The sequence below is a fragment of the Esox lucius genome, chromosome 10, assembly GCF_011004845.1.
Source record: "Esox lucius isolate fEsoLuc1 chromosome 10, fEsoLuc1.pri, whole genome shotgun sequence".
NCBI classification, from domain to species: domain Eukaryota; kingdom Metazoa; phylum Chordata; class Actinopteri; order Esociformes; family Esocidae; genus Esox; species Esox lucius.
The window spans coordinates 30,424,058-30,448,876 of NC_047578.1; the positions used below are offsets into that span (position 1 = coordinate 30,424,058).

The 24,819-nt window shown below is 42.7% G+C and overlaps 1 protein-coding gene across 3 annotated transcripts in view; it reads left to right on the top strand.

Moving 5' to 3' along the window:
* The window catches only part of lrp12 (low density lipoprotein receptor-related protein 12), a 117,968-nt gene that overhangs the window by 15,375 nt on the left and 77,774 nt on the right, over positions 1 to 24,819 (top strand). For all 3 annotated transcript variants that reach the window (XM_010865290.3, XM_010865291.3, XM_020044636.2), the window contains one exon: positions 11,108 to 11,310. In XM_010865290.3, the coding sequence (XP_010863592.1) occupies positions 11,108 to 11,310 (203 nt within the window). The remainder of the gene's footprint in view (positions 1 to 11,107; positions 11,311 to 24,819) is intronic.

Consider the following 24,819-nt stretch of genomic DNA (forward strand, 5'->3'; position numbering starts at 1 on the left):
CCACAGCCCAGCTATCCGGGAAAGTGGTGCTTTGATGTCATCATTGTGGGCCTGGTGGGAAACTTGAATAATTTCATTAACTAGGTCAGAAATAGTGGGGTTGTAATTAGCTATAAAAGTACAGCATTCCTGTCCTATCCTCCCTGGGAGGTCAACAGATAGTCTAAGGCTGCCCTGTTCTGGAGAGCATGCAAGCGTACAACTCACAGCTCCTCAGAGGCCAGATGTTCTACTTCCAAAGCCAAATCACGCACCTGATCCAAGGACTGCATCACACCGTGTATGGGCAATAGCATGCCCGTCGTTCGAGTGCCCCAGGTCTGCTTATGTGTCAGCCAGGACAGGTCAAGTGTTACTATTAACAATGACAGGGAAAGAATCCAAGACTCGCATTGCCGGAATGACATATGCCAATCCACATGTGACAGTGTGAGTGTCCCAACAGCACTAACCTTTTGCCTTCACCATTGGACTTGGCCCACATTTGCTGTCCGGCTGGGTACTATTGGGGAACAATAATGGGCGTGAGCAAGTTGACTATATAGGATACTGGTCCTGCCTTTAAAGGCATAGTCCTGAACAGAATGAGAGGCTGGCGTGGAATTGTGACCAACCTCTTTGGGGGAATCATGGTGTGTGTCGGTTACCTTGGGTCTGTTACAGTTCACCACTACCACCTGATTGCCTGGGCGAATCACCCAGTTCTCTTGTTTTGGGGCTCTTTCAAGTAATGAGGATGGGTTGATTACAGAGAATACAATTCTAACTTCGTATCTTATGGGTGCATGGGTTATCATTACTTTCTCTGGGCAATCATTGCCTATAACTGCTTCCTTCTTTTCCTGATCCCATGATGCTGTTTTACACATCTGGGTGGAAGATTTTGGAGAGGCAGATAAGAGACTTACTATAGTTGCCGGAGACCCTGGGGTAAACAAACATTCTATATGGGCTATTCTGTCTCCCCTGCAAACAGTATGGTTTACTAATGGAGGAGAGAGTTTGTCTGCTTCTTACCTCTGGTCTAAATTGGGTCGTAAATTGGGGCAAGGGCGGGACAAGAGTTGGTCCTCCCTTTTTTCCTATTGGCCACCCTGGCCCTACAGATGGTGGACCATCACACCTGGATAACTCAAACAAAGAGAGCAACCTGTTCTTGATTAGTTATTTTCCTGAGGTATTAATAATAAAGAACATGCATACATGCGTAAAACTTTTGAGGAAGTTCTAGCGTTTCGTCTAGTTGTAATGTGTATGAGAGAGAGCCTCCACTTTCCCTAATGATTGGCCTGGAAAATATATGAGTGTAAGGTTTATTGACAAAGACCTACTTTTGAGGAAAACCCTTGTTGGAGCCATTCCTTCTTAGTAGCTAACATCAGTCATCCTGCTATACACTTTGCCCCTGTTGGAAACCCCTGGATACCCAGGGTCAGATATTCTGCTAACTCTTTTCTTCCCCCTTTGGACTTTCCCCAAAATGTGTTGTTGGAGTGTGTGGAAATGTTGAGGTGCAGTGTAAGTGCAGATGTGTGTGGTGGCATCTGGTTTCTTTGCTTGTTCGATTTGGCTGTCAGAGTCAATTCTCCAGGCCCACTCTTGGCAGTTCCTGTGGATTCTAGACTCCACAGAAGTCCCACCAGTAGGCTGACCAGGATTGCAGCTATCATACCGAGGTAGCAGAGGTGGAGGTCACCGGCTCTCCCTGCTCTTGTATTGATTTGCCAGCTTTGTCCTTCTTTGAGCCCAGGCTTGGCTCCGGATGTCTGTCGTCCTGTGCTGGAGGGTCGTGGGCTGGTCGGCAGTGGCTGGCATGGATCCAGGTATCTTTTCCCGAGACTTTGCATTGCTGTGTGAGTTGTCAGGAGTACTTGGTGTTGGCCGCTCCATCGTGGATCCTTCCATTTTCTCCATTAGACGTTTTTTTCTGGCACTCAATGTATCTTTACACCTCCCATCCCAATGCTAGCTTTAATATTAATTTAGCTAATATGTTGTAGTTACAAGTTTTGACCTCCTGCTCCATTTTGATCTAGTATAACACAACCTGTATACCAATGCATGTCAAAGTCTAAATTTAAGTGTGAAGTTACTCCCCAGTCCTCTCCCTTTACCTGGCACATTGTCCTTTTGTTGTCCTCGTCCTTATTGACTCAAAGGCCTCTCTGCCTTGATCTTGATGCTGTAGAAACTTTGACAGAAACAGTCTCATCTTCTGTAGCGAGCCCCTCTGTGGCAAATCTGTTACTGTTGGGCACAAGGCTCAAGGTTCAATTCCAAGTTGTGTTGTTCTGTCTCACCGTTGATTGGAGATGTGTTCCTGACTTAACAAGGAGGTCCGGCCTTCCGCCTTTTCCCCAGCAAAATGTCCATTATGCCATGAATCTGGTTCTGGAACTCAAAAGGTGCCAAAGGGAAAGTTTGCAGGATGTTTCCCTTCGCATGGTTGTTCCCACTTCGTTTCCATGCATTGAGCTAGAAGTCCGCCACACAGTCTTTACAGGAGAAAGGAGAAGACAAAACATTGCATCAGTTTACCTATTCTCCTTTTCCCTAATATAAAGGCTACTGTAAAACAAAAAATAACACTCAACTAATAATGGAATGGTGGGATTGAATGTCAGAAAAATACCTGATTTGTTTAAAATGATCACAAATGATTTACAAATGTTTTGAAATAATGATGCATTTAGGAAAAATAGAAAATGTGAACAAACAAAAATTTTTTGTTGTGTCATTAATAAAGATTTTTTAAACCTTTCTCTATCTTGTTTAGGGATAAATTAGGGTAAGAGTTGCCAAAGTGGATGAATTAGTATAACTATGGTCAAATTAATACATAGCTATTTTTGTTTCTGTAATGGCAAATCTTTTAGTGGTAGTTTTTTACAAAGCACTATTCCACAGAAAAACTAACAGGCTAAAATACAAAATACCAAAATTTGCAATTTTGTGGCTCCTGCCTTTAATCTATTTGAATATTTTATAGTACCAGAATGGTAATGACCCATAACCAATGCAGCTCGATTAATAAACATAACCCAGTCTTATTTTAGCTTCACCTCAACACAGATTGGAATTGCATTGTATAGATATATTCAGTTCATTTGCTTGGCTTATATTATTACATAATTTTGGTGAGTGCCTATTGCTTGGCACAGATCTTTTTTCAGTTAATTTTTTTAAGTGTGTCTCTTGATCAGATATGAAGAATTTCTGGCACACCAAGCCTTGGTATGACCTCTCACATTAAACATTTCAAAACAGTCTTTGCATCATTGTTTTGTGTTGCAAAAGCTTCCACCAAACTTGGAAATATGGCTTATTACCTGACAAGCAATAGCATTTGTCTCCCGCCTTCCATTTCTATAAAATCTATTTGTAAATGTACAAACGGACCATGTGGTGTGGGTTTTTTACCTTGTTTTACAGGGCCTGTTTTCTGTATGTTGTGTACCTTAGATTGGGCAATCCCTTCAGATTTTTGACATGCTTTTCGAAGTCCTGGAGTCTCCCTATATATATTAGCTATAATTCCCCCTTTTCCCCGTGTGGCACACTCTATGAGCCACTCGGTAAAACTGGGCAGAATTGAGACTGGTGCAACTGGTTTACTGGACAGGTGTCTAAAGATCCTGTCTGAACCAGCTGCATAGCCGGCTGTCACCCAGGTTTGTTTGTCATCCTCGGAGACAGAGGTCTGCAGGTGATGAATATGGTCAACAGTGTAACGTGGACACAGATTGACATGTTTAGTAGCAGAACACGTTACAGCAGCAATAAGAGGCATCTGAGCAGCCTCCTTCGCCGCTTTGTCTGCCATGGAGTTACCTACGGACACCCTGTCGTTACCACCTTTATGCGCGGGGCATTTGATAATAGCAAGATGTAAGCTTCTAGCAAGTAATAGCTTCTGTAAAGTCTCTATAGAGTCATTCGCGTACCAGAATAGTTAAGCGTATGGACTTGGTACCACTTCTACCCTGTTAAATGTTTGTTCAATTAAATGGCCTAGACAAGAGCGCTAGTGACAAAGACTGTACAGAGAGTCATGATAAATAGTAAAAATAACTTTTTCCTATAACGCCCCAAAAAACTTTATCCTTTGTTTCTCATAAAACTGCTAATATGTTTAAATATGTTAAAACAAACCATAGAAAAGTAAAAGTGGTCTGTGCCTGCAGCATATGTGGTGTAAGTATGGCAATTGCCACTCCGGTGTCTTTTTGAAGATTACAGAGAACTTTGCAAAATATAACGCATATTCAATATTGCCCAATATTATATTCAATGTATTTGTCATCTATACTGAACCTCCTTCAAATAGCCACCAGGTGGCTCCAAAGATGAATAGAGAGCCGTGACGTAATTTAAAAGCCTGGCTATACCATTTCAAGCCCGAATGGTTTATATTCATAATAATTAGTCACACACCTTTCGAACACTTATTCAAAGTCGACCATTCCTACTTCTGTCAACAGTGTAGAGCTTTTTAGTCCCCAAACCTAACGTTATTGTGTATCCTCAACATAGGGTTTCTTGGATATGGCCCCTCACCGAAAGTTGTTTGGGTATCCTCAGCATAGCGTTTCTTTGGATAATCTAATTTGAATGATTAATTTACCCTTCCTTTTAGGACTAGCCTTGGTTTGGCTTATAGGGATTTGTCAACCACTGCTATTGCAACCCACCAAGGGGAGTAATGTGACCCAATTAGGTTGCGTCACACATCTGTCTAATCGCCTGCAAGGGGACTCTAACCACATATGCTGGAGGACTCTAGCCCCTCAGAGGCAGTTGATAACCGGTCAGCTAGCTCCCTCACTTATAAGTTCTTGGGAGTGTCGAATTAGTTATTCCCTCACATACAACAGATTTTGGGAACCCTGTATTGGCTATACTATACATTTAGGATTTCTCTAAATGGTATCAAATGATCCGTTACATCTTTTTTGTTCTTTAACTTCTTATTGAAGGATTTTCTATATTTTTCTTTTAGTACATAACATCAATGAAACAACAGCAAAAAATATACCATCAATAATCAACTGTTATTTTACATGTAGTAAATCGGACTTCGTCACTCCCGGCTCCAGTGAAAACAATTCAACTCTCAAAACAGACTAGTATGAACTATTGTGAATTTTGTCAAGTAGGTTTCGCTTACCTAATTATGATGCATGCAGTTCAGTCAGCTGGAGAAAGTCGAAAAGCAAACACTGTCATTGTGAAGATATTGAAGTCCCATTTGGTGTGCCAAATTGTGGAAGATGGAAAGCAATTTATACAAATAAGAACTTCTCAGTCTGGTATAACAGTTGATTATTTCAAGTTTAATTACATGGCACCACGGGAACAAGCATCATGACAAAAAGAGTAGTACAGAGACCAAGACAGAGTAAGTCGTGACAGATTGTTCTGATTATGCATTTCAAGTTTCAAGCTTATATTCTCTTCCAGCAGTGCAGATGACAGAATTAGCATTTGCAGAATGCACATACAAGAAATAGTAGCCACTATGATGTAGTCTAAAAATGCAAGGTTGCACAAATAGCTCCAGGAGACAGAAAATCATAGAATATCTGTTGCCCAGACAACCCAGTCAAAGGCTGAGATATAACAATCTGGACAGTTACTACATGGGAACTTAAGTTGATTATGCTCTTCCCAATAAGGAATGTAGCTCGGTTCACCTGTAGGATGTAAGTAATAATAACCCCCTGCTGTTCAAGAGCTTCCTCCTAGTGAACGGTTTCTTATGGCGGTTTTATGGCACAGGCCTGTTTCTCTTACTGCTAAAAGTAGCCAAGGCCCTGCTCAGCTGACATTCCATTCATCCCTGCCCCTGAACACAAGACACTGGCCTTATAAGTGACAGAGAGACTAGCTTTTTAACATATGTGTAAATGATCAGACATACAGAGTGCAAATCCCTTCTAATAAGATAAAAAATAATTGTTTAATTATTTCAGGTCTGTGAAATTGGCTATCATGCATTTAGAAAATCCTGTACTTTCTTGGCACATGCCTAACTAAATTGTTTGGGGAATAAACTGCGCAACTAAATTATAGGAGTGAAAAAACCCAGCCCATGTACAGTGGTTTACCTGTGGCAACCACCAGGGCAATTATATTAGCGTAGCTACAGCATACAAATTTTGCAATTTTACAGGCAACGGCCAAACTACCTCATGAAAAACACAAAGTGTCTTGATTAACCTCCTAAATTTTAGGGAATTCACAAACTTAGATACATTTTTATTCCAAATAGTGGCGGTCAGCCAAACCCTAAATCACAACTTTATGCTTTTTCTTTGTTCTTTCATCAACAATGGGGAATGTCTTTAGGTCTCCACCTTCACTTCAGTTGGTTTCAAAATCATTAATTTCAACATTAAAGATATTGAGAGGAAAATATATTTAGCTTTCACTTAATGTTTGATTATTCCAAAACTGAATATGCTTGTGTTGGTAAAATTACCACAGCTTAATTCAGGTTAGAAGCGGCTGAACGAAGGTTCATGTCAATTCACTTGCTATAGGGACGTGCTAGCGTTCCAGCTCAGCCAGCGTTCTTTTGCCGTTTTTGAGGCTAGGGTGAATTTTTATGCATTCTATTGTCCTGCCTAATACTACACTAAAAAGGAACACGTCGCTAATTAGCTTAGCCGATAGCCAGCCGGCACACCACAGTAAACTACTTACCCTCGTAGTTGTGCAGATAACTCGATACATAGAGTTTGAATCCCTTGTTCCGCTTTCTTGTTGGAGCAGGGGACCAGGCATCAACAATTCGATGGACATCAGTAATGCTTATTTTAGGCAGGTCTTGGAGACATCTACTACGAAATTTTGGGCGACGCGGGTGATCGCCTTAAGTAAACCCGAAAAATGATATGCCGACATCTGGCTAAAGCGGACGTTCGTCCATACGCTTGTGCACAGAGCCTATTGTTCAGATAATTTTTAGTTAATAAAAAAAGGGCGAAATGCTCTGAAGCAGGATGTGACCTCTGCAAATAACTGCCTCTCCCAACCCCACACCTCTGTCTCTCAAACTCATTCTCGTTCCTCTTCCAATGTTGTAATAAATTACAAGATTTATTCAGAAATAACAAGAAAGGTCATGTAATACGTCATGTCATAAGGTAACTCTTGCCTTTTCTGTACGTGGAGCAATCATGTTTACTGTTGTGCATTGTCACCCACCAAAGGCCCATTCTGAGCCAGGAAAAACTGTTTGCTAGAAAGAAGCCTTTACTGCACCAATGCCACAAAAATGTCTGGTTATAATATCCCCGATAACACATTGACACACCAGCTTGACACACCGTCATTTGGAGTGACGTGACCAAAATAGAGCTTTATGGTCACACCCATATAACTATATTGTGAACAGAATACCATCTGTTCACTATAGTAAACAGAATACCATCCCCACTGTGAAGCATGGTGGTGGCTCACTGATGTTTTTGGGGTGTGTGAGTATAACACTACTATATACTTTTTGTCAGTATTACACTGAGTGTCATGCAGTTGAACCCTCAAGTACAGTTGCTATTAAGCTAAGGAATACAGTGACACTTGATGTAGTTTTGGCCAATGACAGATACAATTAGTACAGTAGTGTGGAATCTGAGCGTTAATAAAGTATTCACACAGTATTAAGACAATTTGAATGTACGTCTATTGGAAGTGAATGTGCCTAGATAATAAGAACAACAGAAATATCTGTGTTTAGATTCTCTGTAGGTTGTGTTCTGCTAACCACAGGAATGTTTTTATTGACCATCTGGCATATAAACTGTCTTGGAAACATGATCTTTGCTAGGCACACCCTTCAATGTATATATCAGCTTGTAATCAACACTAGTGAGAAGTCTTTGGGCATTCATTGAAATAGGACAACTCTCCTGCATTATTCCAATAAATAATGTATTTTCTCCCTTTATTTGTGCGGGTTCTCAATCAATCAATCAATCAAAATTTATTTATAAAGCGCTTTTTACAACAGCAGTTGTCACAAAGTGCTTTACAGAGACACCCGGCCTTAAACCCCAAGGAGCAAACAACAGTAGTGTTGAATTTCAGTGGCTAGGAAAAACTCCCTAAGAAGGTCGAATTTTAGGAAGAAACCTAGAGAGGACCCAGGCTCAGAGGGGTGACCAGTCCTCTTCTGGCTGTGCCGGGTGAGATATTAAGAGTCCAATTGGAATAATAAATAAATTTCTCTTGGCTAAATCCAGAGTATATTTGATTTTAGACTAGGTCAGAAGTATGACCAGGTGGACAAGGACAGGAACAGCAACGGTCCCCCCAAACCAGGTAATCCGCAGGTGTGGACCAGGACCTCATCTCCTTCTAAAATTTAAAATTGGAGGAAACTGAGAAAAGTTAGTAGTACATCCCTCATGTCCCCCAGCACAATAATATAGCAGCGTAACACCTTGGAAACTGAGACGGGGGGGTCCGGTGACACTGTGGCCCTACCCGGGGGAGGCCCCGGACAGGGCCCAACAGGCAGGAAATCAATCCAACCACATTGCCAGGCATCAACCAAAGGGACACCCACCAACCGCAACCCCCCTGAATGAGGGCCGAGTATTGCTAGTAGCGTACAGCCCAACTGCACAAGTGCGCAATAGAGAATCAACAACAAGCCAGTGACTCTTCCCCCGAAGGGCATTGGAGGGAGGGCATCCCAGTGGCGACGAGAGCCCACCTGGCAAGACAGCAAGGGTGGACAGTATCAAGCCTACTGGTCACCTTCACGCCCCCGGGCCAGGCTACACCTAATTATAAACCGTGCTGTAGAGATGAGTTTTTAGTAGACACTTGAAAGTTTGCACTGAGTTTGCATTTCTAACCTTAATTGGCAGATCATTCCACAGGAGTGGAGCTCTATGAGAAAAGGCCCTGCCGCCAATTGTTTGTTTAGAAATTCTAGGTACAATTAAAAGGCCTGCGTCTTGCGATCTAAGGTTACGTGTAGGTATATATGGCTGGATCATTTCAGCAAGGTAAGTAGGAGCAAGTCCATGTATTGATTTATAGGTTAAGAGTAAAACCTTAAAATCAGCCCTAACCCTAACAGGCAGCCAATGTAAGCATGCCAGGACAGGAGTAATGTGTTCAAATTTTTTTGTTCTAGTTAGGATTCTAGCAGCTGTGTGCAGCACTAATTGAAGTTTATTTATTAATTTGTCTGGATAACCAGAGATAAGAGCATTGCAGTAATCTAATCTAGAAGTAACGAAAGCATGGATTAATTTTTCTGCATCAGTTTTTGATAGGAAGTTTCTAATTTTTGCGATGTTTCGAAGATGAAAATAAGCAACTCTTGAGACATATTTTATATGTTCTTCAAAGGAGAGGTCAGGGTCAAGGGTAACGCCAAGGTTTTTTACAGTTTTTTGGGATACGACCATGCAGCCGTCGAGGTTCACAGTGAGATCTGCTAACAACGCTATTTGTTTTTTGGGTCCTAAAAGGAGCATTTCTGTTTTATTTGAGTTTAAGAGCAAGAAATTCTCTGTCATCCACTTCCTAATATCTGAAACGCATGCTTCCAAAATAGCTAATTTAGGGGCTTCTCCATGCTTCATTGAAATATATAACTGTGTGTCATCAGCATAACAGTGAAAGTTAATATTGTGATTTCGGATTACATCGCCCAGAGGGAGCATGTATAGTGAGAAAAGTAATGGGCCCAGAACCGAGCCTTGAGGAACTCCAAAGCATACCTTTGACTTGTCAGAGGATATGCCATCCACACTAACGAACTGATATCTTTCAGATAAATAAGATTTAAACCAGGCTAGAACATGTCCACGTAGCCCAATATTGGTTTCCAGTCTCTCTAAGAGAAGGGAGTGATCAATAGTGTCAAAAGCAGCACTAAGATCAAGAAGCAACAGGACGGATGCGGAACCTTTGTCTGAGGCCATTAGAAGGTCATTTGTTACCTTCACGAGTGCAGTCTCAGTACTATGATGGGATCTAAAACCAGACTGGAATATTTCATAAATGTTTTTTGTCTTTAGGAAGGCATTCAGTTGTTGGGAAACACATTTTTCTAAGATTTTTGAGAGGAACGGGAGGTTCGATATTGGCCTATAATTGTTTAATATGTCGGGATCTAGATTAGATTTTTTTAGAAGAGGCTTAATTTCCGCAATTTTTAGTGAGTTTGGTACGCATCCGGAGGAAAGGGAGCAATTTATTATGTTCAGCATTGGCTGACCTAGCACAGGAAATAACTCCTTAAGTAATTTTGTAGGAATCGGGTCTAGCTGAGAGTTTGTGGGTTTAGAACTCATTACAAATTTTGTAAATGTGTCGAGCGATACGGTATCAAAAAACTCAAGTGTCCCCATTGACACCTGATCAGGGAGGCTCCGGAAATTTTCCGGACAACCGAGATTTTTAGGACCATAACTATTTAGGGATTCAGTTATTTGTTTTCTAATGGTGACGATCTTTTCATCAAAGTAGTTCATGTATTCATTACAACTAAAGTGAAGACCCACTTCACATGCTAAGCTTTGCTTTTTTGTTAACTTTGCAACTGTTCTCTCTTATTTAACGACTGCTAAATTCTATCAGTTGATTAGTAGTATCTTTTCAAACAAATTTTGAGTCAGTATGCTAGAATGCATACAATAAACATTGTTATAACGATTTTCATGAATGAAGTCATCCAATTTGGTTGGTTATTACATAATGCACCATATCATCAAAATAGTCCCACTCCCACATTGTGTGATTATCACCGCATTATGTAATAATTTATTACAAAATGCGGGGGAATATATTACTTATTGCGTTCACGCTGTTTATTACAAAATGCAGCAGATTCTTAGAAAAGGCAGGTGTAATTACGTAATGTAGTGACAATTTATGACATTTTGTCAATTTATTACATAATGCAGTGTTATTACATAATGTGTTGTTAAAAGGCATTTCTAAGTGACCCCAAACTTTTGAATGGTAGTGTGTGTGTTTAATAAATTGTCCACAGATTTAAAGTGGCAGAAATGTCAAATGTCTGTTGGATCTTTTGCTTGTATCTTTAGACTTCTTTCATTCAATCCTTTCTCGCCCCCAGCTTTCAGGACTTTGAAATCCAGAGCTCACGTCGTTGTGGACTTGACTGGATCTCTATCGGCACTTACAAGAACCTGGATGGCTACAGGGCATGTGGATCCTCCATTCCGGCCCCTTACATCTCCTCCCAGGACCATGTGTGGATCAAGTTTCACTCAGATGACAGCATGTCCGGCAAAGGCTTCAGGCTGTCATATATAACAGGTAGTTTGTCAGTGAAGCAGTGTTTCCTCTGGAAAATGTTTTTGCTCTGAGGGAAATGTTGTTTAGAGGGGGGAACTTGCTCTAATATTTATGTAGGGACCTTTTCTCACAATATTACATTGTTTTTGTATCCTAAATATATCAATAGAAAACCACATTTAAAATCCCCCCCAAAACATTTATTTTAAAGTATTACAAAAAATGGATTGGCCAAAGAAACATTAAAACAGGATTCTATGGGGCGTGTTAGATGTTAAAGAACCATTTTAGCCCCCTGACATAGACTGCAAACTATGTTCTCCAGTTTCAGTGCCAGTGTCTTTTCCCTGCCTAGTAAAGTAATTCATAAAATTCTTATAAAAAAATATTTTAAAGATGTTAATAATAATTTTCTCCTAGTTAATAAGGCTATTCAGGTTCAAGTAAATACATTATTTAATTCAGACTTTCATCAGTTTAGCTTAAGTTACCTGACACTCTTGGCCCTGCTCCCCCTTTCTCTTTTGCTGCAACGGTATAAAATATTTAAACAAACTCTGTTCCTCAAATTTAACACACCTGCTCCTCATTCACACCTAAAACCCTGTAACACTAACGAGTCACATGACACCGGGGAGGGAAAATGGCTAATTGGGCCCAATTTGGACATTTTCACTTAGGGGTGTACTCACTTTTCTTGCTAGCAGTTTAGACATTAATGGCTATGTGTTGTGTTATTTTAAGGGGACAGCAAATTTACACTGTTATACAAGTTGTACGCTCACTACTTTAAATTGTAGCAAAGTGTAATCATTTCAGTGTTGTCACATGAAAAGATATACTCAAATATTTACAAAAATGTGAGGGCTGTACTCACTTTTGTGAGATATTGTCTACTTACTAAAACTTTCATCAGAGTTTATTTATTATGGTTACCCGTGTAGTCAGTGTCCCTCAGGCTCTTGCACTTTTCTCCATCTCTTTTGCGCATGTTCCATCTCTCTCGAACTTGCTCGCTCTTTATCCTTGGTTCCAGATTACTAGGGAATAGGATAGTAGGGGTGGTTGAATGTCTCCCACTTATTCTGCCATGGCCTAGTGTCCGACTGGTGCTGGGCCGTGTCAATGGAAACAAACATTTCTGGACATTACGGTAAAACACCCATGTTTGGCACCAGTGGAAATGAGGCATAACAGCAGTCAGGGTACAGTTGGCTAGCACAGGAGTTCTTAAAATGTTTCACTCATGACCCCCAAAAACAAACGTTTCTAATATTGCGGCTACAATTTGCGGCTCAGCAAAATTGGACAGTTGAAGACTGGAAGAATGTTGCCTGGTCTGATGAGTCTCGATTTCTGTTGAGACATTCAGATGGTAGAGTCAGAATTTGGCGTAAACAGAATGAGAACATGGATCCATCATGCCTTGTTACCACTGTGCAGGCTGGTGGTGGTGGTGTAATGGTGTGGGGGATGTTTTCTTGGCACACTTTAGGCTCCTTAGTGCCAATTGGGCATCGTTTAAATGCCACGGCCTACCTGAGCATTGTTTCTGACCATGTCCATCCCTTTATGACCACCATGTACCCATCCTCTGATGGCTACTTCCAGCAGGATAATGCACCATATCACAAAGCTCGAATCTTTTCAAATTGGTTTCTTGAACATGACAATGAGTTCACTGTACTGAAATAGCCCCCACAGTCACCAGATCCCAACCCAATAGAGCATCTTTGGGATGTGGTGGAACGGGAGCTTCGTGCCCTGGATGTGCATCCCACAAATCTCCATCAACTGCAAGATGCTATCCAATCAATATGGGCCAACTTTTCTAAAGAATGCTTTGAGCACCTTGTTGAATCAATGCCATGTAGGATTAAGGCAGTTCTGAAGGTGAAAGGGGGTCAAACACCGTATTAGTACGGTGTTTCTAATCATCCTTCAGGTGAGTGTAGGATGCAAGGTGTTACGCAGAGGGAGTTGGGCCAGGTCACACAGGCTCAACAAAACACACACAACTCAAGTCGTGTTCTTCACTTCTAATAATACCCCCCCCCCCCCCCCCATAGAAAATAGGCCTAATGTAGCAAGCAGACTACAAGTAATAATTGGCCTATGCAATCTGATTGCAGAGCAAAAAAAATATATGGGCCTAAATGTAGCAGGCAGAATACAAGTAGATATTGGCCTATGCAATCTGTATCCAGAGCAGCCCCTGATGAGAGAGCCTACTGAAATCGCCTTTTCCTTTCTATTCTCTGTGAGTTGGACTATGGGATTACTGCGTTTTAGTCGCTATTTATGCAGGCAAAACAAGTGCGCAGGTTTGCCAAAACAAGTGCGTTGTGCAACTGAAATTTTATCATCATCTATTGACCAGTTGCTACTGTTGGTCAGTGATCAATGTTGGAGGATAAGGCACGATGCCTAACTGAACAGGCATGCTTGAACCTACTGTATTAGGTTCATATTTTCCCCTTCTTTAATTGTGATGCCACCTACAAACTAGATGTTTGAATGGGCTTAATTTGGCAACTGTTTTCTTTTAACTCCCTAAATTAGCCTAATATATTAAGCTACATTTGTAATCAGTAACGTAACTTTTGGAATAACTCAAAAATTCTGTTACAGTAACCACATCTGGTTTCTTGTAGATTAATTATATATTAAGAGGCATTAGAAGACACATAGGCATACAACCAATTGAATAACTTTTGTGGGATCAGTCAATGTTAGAGTTTACATAGCTGGCCAAAAACGGAAGTTGCATTTTACCTCATGGGTTATGCACAGTAAACCACTGCTTTCTAAACCACTGCTTTCTACTTCAAAATGATTGGGCTACATATTCTTATTACACACTAAAGGCCTGTCAGATATTCAGTCATTCCAAGTCATCCAATAGCCTTTGATCTTTCAGACTTTTTAATCTGAACATAACCCAAAATCTAAGGATGTGCTTGCCTATTCTGATATTTCTGATTCATTCATTATTTTATTGCTTCATAACAATTAATGGCAATTTCTCAAAAAAGCGTATTGACATAACTTAATTTTTTATATACAATTATCTGTAGATTTTCGTGCGTACAGTACATTTTTTGTAGTCAGATCTTTTGCCACACAAACACCAACATAGTTCAAATGCATGTTACGATGACACCACTCTAGTTGTCTCCATTCTAGCTGCTTTATCAGCCAGGTAAGGATTATCTGTGTGCTCTCCTTTGTGAATGCCAAGATGACCAGTTTTATCTAAGAACTCTATAGCTGCAGGCCGGGTAGGAAGTGATGGTTACTAGCACCAAAAAACTCACTTTTCCCTCAGTGACTTCAATTCACTATGCCTAATTTTAGACACCGAAGCCCTCCTGTAGCATGTGGGTCGACCTCCGGTTCCTCTCTCAGCTACCTGGACAGCAGATGAGGTGTACCTGGTATGGACCCAACCAGCGTGGCATGATGTTGTGCAATTGGTCTTCCGCACCCCAGCAAACGTTGTCCAGAACCGAAACTTTCCTTAGCCTCCCCCGTCGGTTGGGGCTTGCCTTCATCTCGTGGCAAAATCATCAGGACTAGAATTAGTCCTGCTGTCAGGAACTAGGCATTACTGTACATTCGCTGCACCCCAGGGAGTAGAATCCGCTTGTAGCTGTTGGACTGTGTGTGTGTGAGATCCATCTTATTTCAGCCCACCTCACAATTGTCCTTTAGGCCAAACAAAGTCTCTCTGGCTCCAACCAGTCCTTTATTGCTGAATCGCTTTCGAGTGTCCTGTACCAATATATTTATTTTTCTGTTGCCTAAATAGATAAGAACAATTTTAAACAGTAGCAGTATAATGGAAACACTAACATTTCTGGTGCTTCTGCTCTGCTAGTGTAGCAAAATAACAATTTCACTCTTCTATAGTTGGTTTAAATTCAATAACCAGCCAATTACAAAACTACCACAACAGAAGAACACAGTTTCCTATTACTGTTCCAACTATCTTAACTCATCATCAGTTAAGATAGTTTGCTTACATTGAAGTATCACTCTCAAAGAGTAGTTAGGGTTAGGGTAACAAACAAGCCAGCTAGGCAATAGCAAGCAAGTCTTTTTGTACCAGCTTTCACACATTAAAGAAACATCTGTTACCCATTAATATTCCAATGATTGCCTACTAGGACAGAAATTAAGTACATAGGTATAAATGTCTATATAAAAAAAGTGAAGAGTCTATGAATATGTAAATAAACAAGGAATTGACAATTCCGGTTCCTTCAAGTCAAAACCAGTATAATGAAGTTTTCTTTGTAGCAGAATTAGAATACCCAATTTTGATAATGTCACCATTAAGACTCTCTTCAAAAGAGTTCAAATGAGTCTAAATAAAATAACACACTGTTCTGGGGTTTTAAGGTCTGTGTCTTTACAATTTAGACCAAATAAACTTCTCAACTTGGTTTCTGGAATAGAACTTGATGCAAAATACTTTCTCAGTGTCAATTAAAACATATCAAACCTTAGTAAACATGTAAGGAATAACCAAATGTGCTCCCTGTGCCTTTTTACCCACTTATTCCATAATCCATGGTTTAATATTATTACTTCTAATCAAATATCACACCAACTGAAAAGTCACATTCTCCTCGTCACTATTCATCCCAAAAAATGTGTTCTTTCTTAGCTAAATCAAAATGGTAAGATGTATTCTACTCAACCATAACCATGTTAGATTTTGCATGAAACAAACTATTTCAAAAACCACAGATCAGATTCTCAAATGCCCGGGACTCGGGCCATGATCTTATACAGATCAAGCACTATCGGTGCACGCACATATACAACTTAATTAACTCTACTTTTCGCCAAACCACAAACTATCCAACAACTTTGGTGGTTTACAGGAGCAATCCCTACTCCATCCTATAGTCTCTAAAATTGGTGGACAAATCGAGCTTGACAAAATCCACGAGGTCCTCTGAACATAGTATGTGGTTATACCCCACCACAGATGCGCAAGAGATATACCCCCTAAGCCATCAGTGCTCTTTATTTGGTTGGAAATCAACCCGAGGTCTGCTCACCTCTAGCCCACAGGACCGCTTCATAAATTTAAACGTAGCAGTTAGCATAGTCTCTTCCTCAACCCCAGATACAATTGTTCACATGTCCAGACAACACAAACATTAACTTCACCGCCAAATATTTATGCTTACCCATCATCGCGTGGCGAAACAGACCCATTTTTATTAATTTATCTCAATTCATGTGAGCGTGCCCCGCATGTCAGAACCACTTTTACTTAATGTGCCCTAACACATATACCTGGGCCCTAACGCATAAAATGCCCTAACACAAAACCGGGCCCTAACGCATAGTAGTGCCCTTACACTGTTATCTCAATTAATGTGCCCTAACATCGTTAATAGACCCATCTAAGTGAGACGTTCAAGGCCCTAACCTTGTCTGCAGATTTTGAATGTGCCCCAACACATATTACCAGAACCATAATTAACTGCATTGTGCCCTTACCTCCGGAGTTCAAAATTTGTCTCTGGGTACCTGTACTGATCAATCCCAAATCGAATTTCAGCCGGGCGCCCTGTCTCTCACCCCTTTCGTAGCCAGCCCACGATCGGGGGAGGATTTAGGCTCCAGAGACCCAGTCTCCGGCCATGCACAGTTGACATGCTAAGATATGAGTTTGAGATACCAGGTTAAGTAACCAAAGGTGTGATGGTAATTCCATCGATAAACACTCTTAAAGGAGTAAGTACAGAGACAAAATTATTTTGGCACAATTAACAGTTTATTTGCAAATAGAATACACAGGTTACCAAGTAACGGTGAATAATCTCGAAAGCATTTGGAAGTACATTCAATATTTATAGAGGAATGGGTGGAGATAAGAATCTGCATGGTGTATCTTCCTACAGTGGGGAGAACAAGTATTTGATACACTGACGATTTTGCAGGTTTTCCCACTTACAAAGCATGTATGTTTTTATCATAGGTACTCTTCAACTGTGAGTGACGGAATCTAAAACAAAAATCACATATGGTTTTTAAGTAATTATTTTCCTTTTTTTTATTGCATGACATAAGTATTTGATACATGAGAAAAGCAGAACTTAATATTTGGTACAGAAACCTTTGTTTGTAATTACAGAGATCATACGTTTCCTGTAGTTCTTGACCAGGTTTGCACACACTGCAGCAGGGATTTTTGCCCACTCCTTCATACAGACTTTCTCCAGATCCTTCAGGTTTCGGGGCTGTCGCTGGGCAATACAGACTAGCAGCTCCATCCAAAGATTTTCTATTGGGTTCAGGTCTGCAGACTGGCTAGGCCACTCTCAGCCACTCTCCAGACCTAGCCATGACCCATCTTCAATGCTCTTACTGAGGGGAGGAGGTTGTTGGCCAAGATCTTGCAATACATTGCCCCATCCATCCTCCCCTCAATATGGTGCAGTGGTCCTGTCCCCTTTGCAGAAAAGCATTCCCAAAGAATGATGTTTCCACCTTCATGCTTCATGGTTGGGGTGGTGTTCTTGGGGTTGTACTCATCCTTCTTCTTCTTCCAAACACGGCGAGTGGAGTTTAGACCAAAAAGCTCTATTTTTGTCTCATCAGACCACATGACCTTCTCCCATTCCTCCTCTGGATCATCCATATGGTCTTTGGCAAACTGTCCTCAAAGTTGATGTTTTAGAAGCAGGAAAAATGGGCTGGGTGTGTGTGTGTCGCTTTCCTGGAGAACACAAGGCACCAGGATGTACTATGGGAAGGAGGCAAGCCAGCAAAGGCAGTGTGATGCTTTGGGAACTGCTGGGAACCCTTGGGTCCTGCCATTCATATGGATGTTAATTTGACACGTACCACCTACCAACGCATTGTTGCAGACCATGTTCACCCTTTCATGGCCATGGTATTTCTCGATGGCTTTGGCCTCATTCAGCAGGATAATGCGTTCTGCCACAAAATAAAAATGAGGAACACAAAAAGAGTTCATGGTGTTGACTTGGCCTCCAAATTCCCCAGATTTCAATCCAATCGAGCATCTGTGGGATGTGTTGGACAAACAAGTCTGATCCATGGAGGCCTCACCTCGCAACTTATAGGACTTAAAGGATCTGCTGCAAATGACTTGGTGCCATGTAGTATAGAAGAATAAAGGTAAACCCCTATGAATGCTTCTGTGTGGACAGGTTGGAAGATTAATGCAAAAATGAGAATCTATGACCTACGTGATAACTTAATATCTAATAATCTGACTCTGTATTGTTTGTAAACGTATGCAATCATAAATCACCATGATATGCTGGAAGCTCTTAGAAAAGGTAGACAATCTTTCATCACAAGCCAAACATTTAAAAGATTGTGTTTCATGGCCTACGTTATCCTCAATGCTCCTCATCAGTCAAGTCCAGAGAGCAAGGATGGTTTTGCAACCCAGAACTCAGGGATGATCAGTTTGGTCACTTGGATTTATGTAGGTGTATTTGCCTATATCAGTTATCATATGCACCCATAAGGTGTAGGTCGTTTAACACGAGCCATACAGTTAAATGGCATGTGTTCTTGGGGCTAACAGGAAGTTAACATGCCCACAACTTCGGGATGATTAGAAGATCCTGGGCCTAATCAAACTGCTTTGAGAATTCCTGGACTCTGGTTTCTTAGACTTACTTATGTGTGTGTAATTAACAGTAGCCCTACGAGCTTGAGTATCGATATGAACGAGGAATGCCTTAGTTATCTATATTCTAAAATAGTACAATGTATTCCAATCAATTGATAAAGTTACAGTACAAAACATAGTTACATACCAACACGATTCAACGTCCTCCCAACTAGCCTGACAGTCTACTAATTGTACCATAAGTATTTCCAACACTGAAGCACGAAGGTATGCTAGGAGCTTCTGTTAAAGATAGACTCCAAGAAACAAGTCATGCTTCCCTGTTTATCCCACCCACAAGCTGATTCCAAACTCCCCCATTGCATCTATAATAGGATCACCTCACCTTGGCTAAAACAATGGAAACTAAGAAACTGGCATTCACGCATTTACATATATTCAATTAGGACCATCCAAAGCTAGACCCTTGGTCTTACAGGATTCTTCATTCAGTTAACTTTTACCTGTAACAAACGATACATAACACGTATAGCATTGAAACCTACTGAAGAGTTCATCCCTTTATGGGACACGCATTAAAAGAGCAAACATCAGTGCAGTTGATGCAATGAAAGTCATATTTCTACTTTGTTTTGTCCATCCTCACACCTGATTTGTCTGAGCAGATGAGGCGACCTTGACTCCCACCGCGCATGACTGTTCCTTTCAGGATGCAAATAGGCCCATTGGTGTGAGATTAGGATGTCCCACTGAGTTAAGACACCAGACAACACGGCACACCTTCAGAGGCCTATTGGAGTCCATGCCTCGACGGGTCAGGTCTGTTTTGGTGGCTAAAGGGGGACCTATACAATATTAGGCCGGTGGTCATAATGTTATGGCTGATCGGTGTAAATTGTGTCATTCTGAATGACTGGCCCCAAACCACACTATACCACTTACCAACAATGTGTGAAGGAACGCGTGTTATAAAAATGGCTTAAGTGGTTTTTTTTACCATTTTTTATGTCATGGTATATGTAAATTACAGAAATATTGTAATAGATTTTAGTATTTAAGTCTATTCATTTCAAACAAAATAATATATATATACATAAAACAAGGCAAGTCTAGTTCTGCCACCTCACGATTAGAAGGGATGAATGTTGTTGCCCAGGTTGGATTTGATCCAGGGTTTAATATGTGACAGTATTTAACCAATGCAAGAAGTAAACAGTCTGTTTACTTCTTGCATTGTCAAACTAATTAGTTGAAACTCCACAGTTCTCGAAACTAGTTTCCTACATTAATTAACATCCAAACCAAGAACAGGTATAGCAGGATTGCTACACTACATTCAACACGGCTCAGCCTGAAGGAGCGACGTAGGGCCGCCTTCCCATGGGCTCACCACTCACAGGAGGGACCATAAGGGGCCGGTGGGGAGAGGATCGGGCGGCAGTCGAAGGCGGGGGCCTAGACAACCCAATCCCTGGACACGGAAACTAGCTCTAGGGATGTGGAATGTCACCTCGCTGGCGGGGAAGGAGCCTGAGATTGTGCGTGAGGTTGAGAGGTTCCGACTAGAGGTAGTCGGGATCACCTCTACGCACGGCTTGGGCTCTGGAATCACACTCCTTGAGAGTGGATGAACTCTTCACCACTCTGGAGTTGCCCATGGTGAGAGGCGGCGGGCTGGTGTGGCTTTGCTTATAGCTCCCCAGCTCTGCCGCCATGTGTTGGAGTTTACCCCGGTGAACGAGAGGGTCGTTTCCCTGTGCCTACGGGTCGGGGATAGGTCTCTCACTGGGAGTCTCTGGGAGGGGTGCTGGAAAGTGCTCCGACTGGGGACTCTATCGTTCTACTGGGGGACTTCAACGCCCATGAGGGCAATGACAGTGACACCTGGAGGGGCGTGATTGGGAGGAACGGCCCCCCCTGATCTGAACCCGAGCGGTGTTCAGTTACTGTGCTAGTCACAGTTTGTCCATAACGAACACCATGTTCAAGCATAAGGGTGTCCATCAGTGCACGTGGCACCAGGACACCCTAGGCCCCAGGTCGATGATCGACTTTGTTGTCGTCTCATCTGACCTGCGGCCGTATGTCTTGGACACTCTGGTGAAGAGAGGGGCGGAGCTGTCAACTGATCATCACCTGGTGGTGAGTTGGATCCGATGGCGGGGGAGGAAGCTGGACAGACTCGGCAGGCCCAAGCGTACTGTAAGGGTTTGCTGGGAACGTCTGGCCGAGTCTCCTGTCAGAGAGATCTTTAACTCCCACCTCCGGCAGAGCTTCGACTGGATCCCGAGGGAGGCTGGAGATATTGAGTCCGAGTGGACCATGTTCTCCACCGCCATTGTCGAAGCGGCCGCTCGGAGCTGTGGCCGTAAGATCTCCGGTGCCTGTCGAGGCGGCAATCCCCGAACCTGGTGGTGGACACCGTAAGTAAGGGATGCCGTCAAGCTGAAGAAGGAGTCCTATCAGGTCTGGTTGGCTTGTGGGACTCCTGAGGCAGCTGATGGGTACCGACAGGCCAAGCAGACTGCAGCCCGGGTGGTTGTGGAGGCAAAAACTCGGGCCTGGGAGGAGTTCGGTGAGGCCATGGAGAAGGACTATCGGCTGGCCTCGAAGAGATTCTGGCAAACCATCCGGCGCCTCAGGAGAGGGAAACAGTGCCCTACCAACGCTGTTTACAGTAGAGGTGGGCAGCTGTTGACCTCAACTGGGGATGTCGTCGGGCGGTGGAAGGAGTACTTCGAGGATATCCTCAATCCCGCTGTCATGTCTTCCATTGAGCAAGCAGAGGATGAGGGCTCAGAGGTGGACTCGTCCATCACCCGGGCTGATGTCACAGAGGTGGTCAAGAAACTCCTCGGTGGCAAGGCACCGGGGGTGGATGAGATCCGCCCTGAGTACCTCAAGTCTCTGGATGTCTTGGCTGTCTTGGTTGACATGCCTGTGCAACATCGCGTGGCGGTCGGGGACAGTGCCTCTGGGATGGCAGACCGGGGTGGTGGTCCCTCTTTTTAAGAAGGGGGACCGGAGGGTGTGTTCCAACTATAGGGGATCACACTTCTCAGCCTCCCCGGGAAAGTCTATGCCAGGGTTCTGGAGAGGAGAATACGGCCGATAGTAGAACCTCAGGTTCAGGAGGAACAGTGTGGTTTTCGTCCAGGCCGTGGAACACTGGACCAGCTCTATACCCTCTACGGGGTGTTGGAGGGTTCATGGGAGTTTGCCCAACCAATCCACATGTGTTTTGTGGATTTGGAGAAGGCATTCGACTGTGTCCCTTGCGGCCTCCTGTGGAGAGCGCTTCGGGAATATGGGGTCCTGGGTCCTTTGCTAAGGGCTGTCAGGTCCCTGTACGACCGAAGCAGGAGCTTGGTCCACATTGCCGGCAGTAAGTCAGACTTGTTCCCAATGCATGTTGGACTCCGGCAGTGCTGCCCTTTGTCGCCGGTTCTGTTCGTAATTTTTATGGACAGAATTTCTAGGCGCAGCCAGGGGTCAGAGGGTGTCAGGTTTGGGGACCACACGATTTCATCTCTGCTCTTTAAGGATGATGTTGTCGTGTTGGCCCCTTCAAGCCAGGACCTTCAGCATGCACTGGGACGGTTTGCAGCCGAGTGTGAAGCGGTGGGGATGAGAATCAGTACCTCCAAGTCCGAGGCCATGGTCCTCAGTCGGAAAAGGGTGGCTTGCCCACTTCAGGTTGGTGGAGAGTGCCTGCCTCAAGTGGAGGAGTTTAAGTATCTAGGGGTCTTGTTCACGAGTGAGGGAAAGATGGAACGGGAGATGCTGTAATGCGGTCGTGGTGAAGAAATTTACCGGTCAATCTACGTTCCTACTCTCACCTATGGTCATGAGCTTTGGGTCATGACCGAAAGGACAAGATCCCGGATACAGGCGGCCGAAATGAGCTTTCTCCTCAGGGTGGCCGGGCGATCCCTTAGAGATAGGGTGAGAAGCTCGGTCACCCGGGAGGAGCTCAGAGTAGAGCCGCTGCTCCTCCACGTCGAGAGGGGTCAGCTGAGGTGGCTTGGGCATCTGTTTCGGATGCCTCTGGAACGCCTTCCTAGGAATGCGTTCCGGTTCCGTCCCACCGGGAGGAGACCCTGGGGAAGACCTAGGACACGCTGGAGGGACTATGTCTCCTGGCTGGCCTCGGAACGCCTCGGTGTCCCCCCGGAAGAGCTGGAGGAAGTGTCTGGGGAGAGGGAAGTCTGGGCATCCCTGCTTAGATTGCTGCCCCTGCGACCCGGCCCCGGATAAGCAGAAGGTGATGGATGGATGGATGGACATTCAACATGTTAAATTAGAAAGAGATTACTGTAGATGGCTAGCTAATAGCTATACCGTACCTATAATGAAAACAATGACTTTATAATGAAAACAATGACGAAGTTCTAGTCTATCCTGAACAAATCCTAATGCCTAATTGGTATGGTCTGTGGTGAGGATCATTCACTCACTCAGTCACTCACTCACCCAAAAATCCGGAGCAAAATTGAATATACACACAAGTACTTGAATACTAAATTTATTTTGGGTATTCTAATGTTTGACTTTTCATGCCCATCTGTACTATAGATGTGATGGTAATTCCATCGATCGACACTCTTAAAGGAGTAAGAAACAGAGACAAAATTCTCTTGGCACAATTTAACAGTTTATTAATTATTTGCAAATAAGAGAGACGCGTCAAACGTTTACAAAGATAATCGTCCGAGGAGTCTCTGACTTAAAACATGAACAATCCGTATTTATTACAGTTAAAAGGGGTGTGGTAAGTTGTTGCCCATCTGTCTTGTGTCACATAGGTTTTACCCAAAGGGCTGGCTGTCCCCCCACCTTATCCTTCCTGCCATAATGTTTACTGTTGTGTTTACATAAAGGGGCCAACTGACCATTTTGGCAGATCCACTTGCATTTGATCAATTCTTATGACTATTCCAGTAAGTTAGTAGATAGCGGTAAAGCTTATTACTGGATAATACGCTGTTAAAAATGCCAGTGGCAAACGCCATTCATAGATGCTATTTGTGGTGGAGGTAAACTTAGTAAGACACTTTAGTCAGTTTAACTGTATGAATGAAGGCTATACTGACACCTGGCAAACGTACAGCTACGTGGTGTAGTGGTTAACGACATAGCCTTTCACGTGGGCGTCCCAAGTTCGAATCTCGAGAGGGCAATATTTTGTATTGTGGGCCGGCTGAACTGGGCTTGCCTGGTTTCTTGTTAAGGAAGATTAGATTGTTTGTGTTCAAGTTATTAGTTCGACTAGATTTTCCTTTAACAAACACGTTTTGGAAGGTTACGATGGTGTGAATATTGTGAACACACATTCCCATCTCCAAACTCTCTGATGCACTTTCATTGAAACATCAATAATTAAAAGGTTGTTTTTCTCAATCTGTAACAGATTGTCATCATACAACGATGTTGATTTACCTATAAATGTAATTTCTCTCAACTTCAACATTTCGTCATACAACGGTTGCCAACACGACTAAACACAGACTATATTCTGAATTTCTTTCTAAAAAATATCAGCTATATCTAGAAACATTTTCACAAAATCCGTTTTACGGGAGTTACTGGGTCCACTAATGACATAGCTGACACATCTATCCTAGAATGTGATTTAGAAACCCGTAAGGCCTTGTGCTGTAATCGGGGAGCTGTACATGCTTGTTGTATACAACTCTGAAGTGCTTGGACGCTACTGTTTTTCAATGACAATGCACTTTTATCTCTAGCAATTGTCTGCATTAGCAAGGACATGATCATCATCACCACCTTCACCTCATACAAACTTATCGACCAGTCTTGTTAGCGTCTCCAAATTTTCAATACCCGAGTTGTCGCTGTTGAGTGTAATGCCTTTTGCCTTGAGACAGGTCAGACCT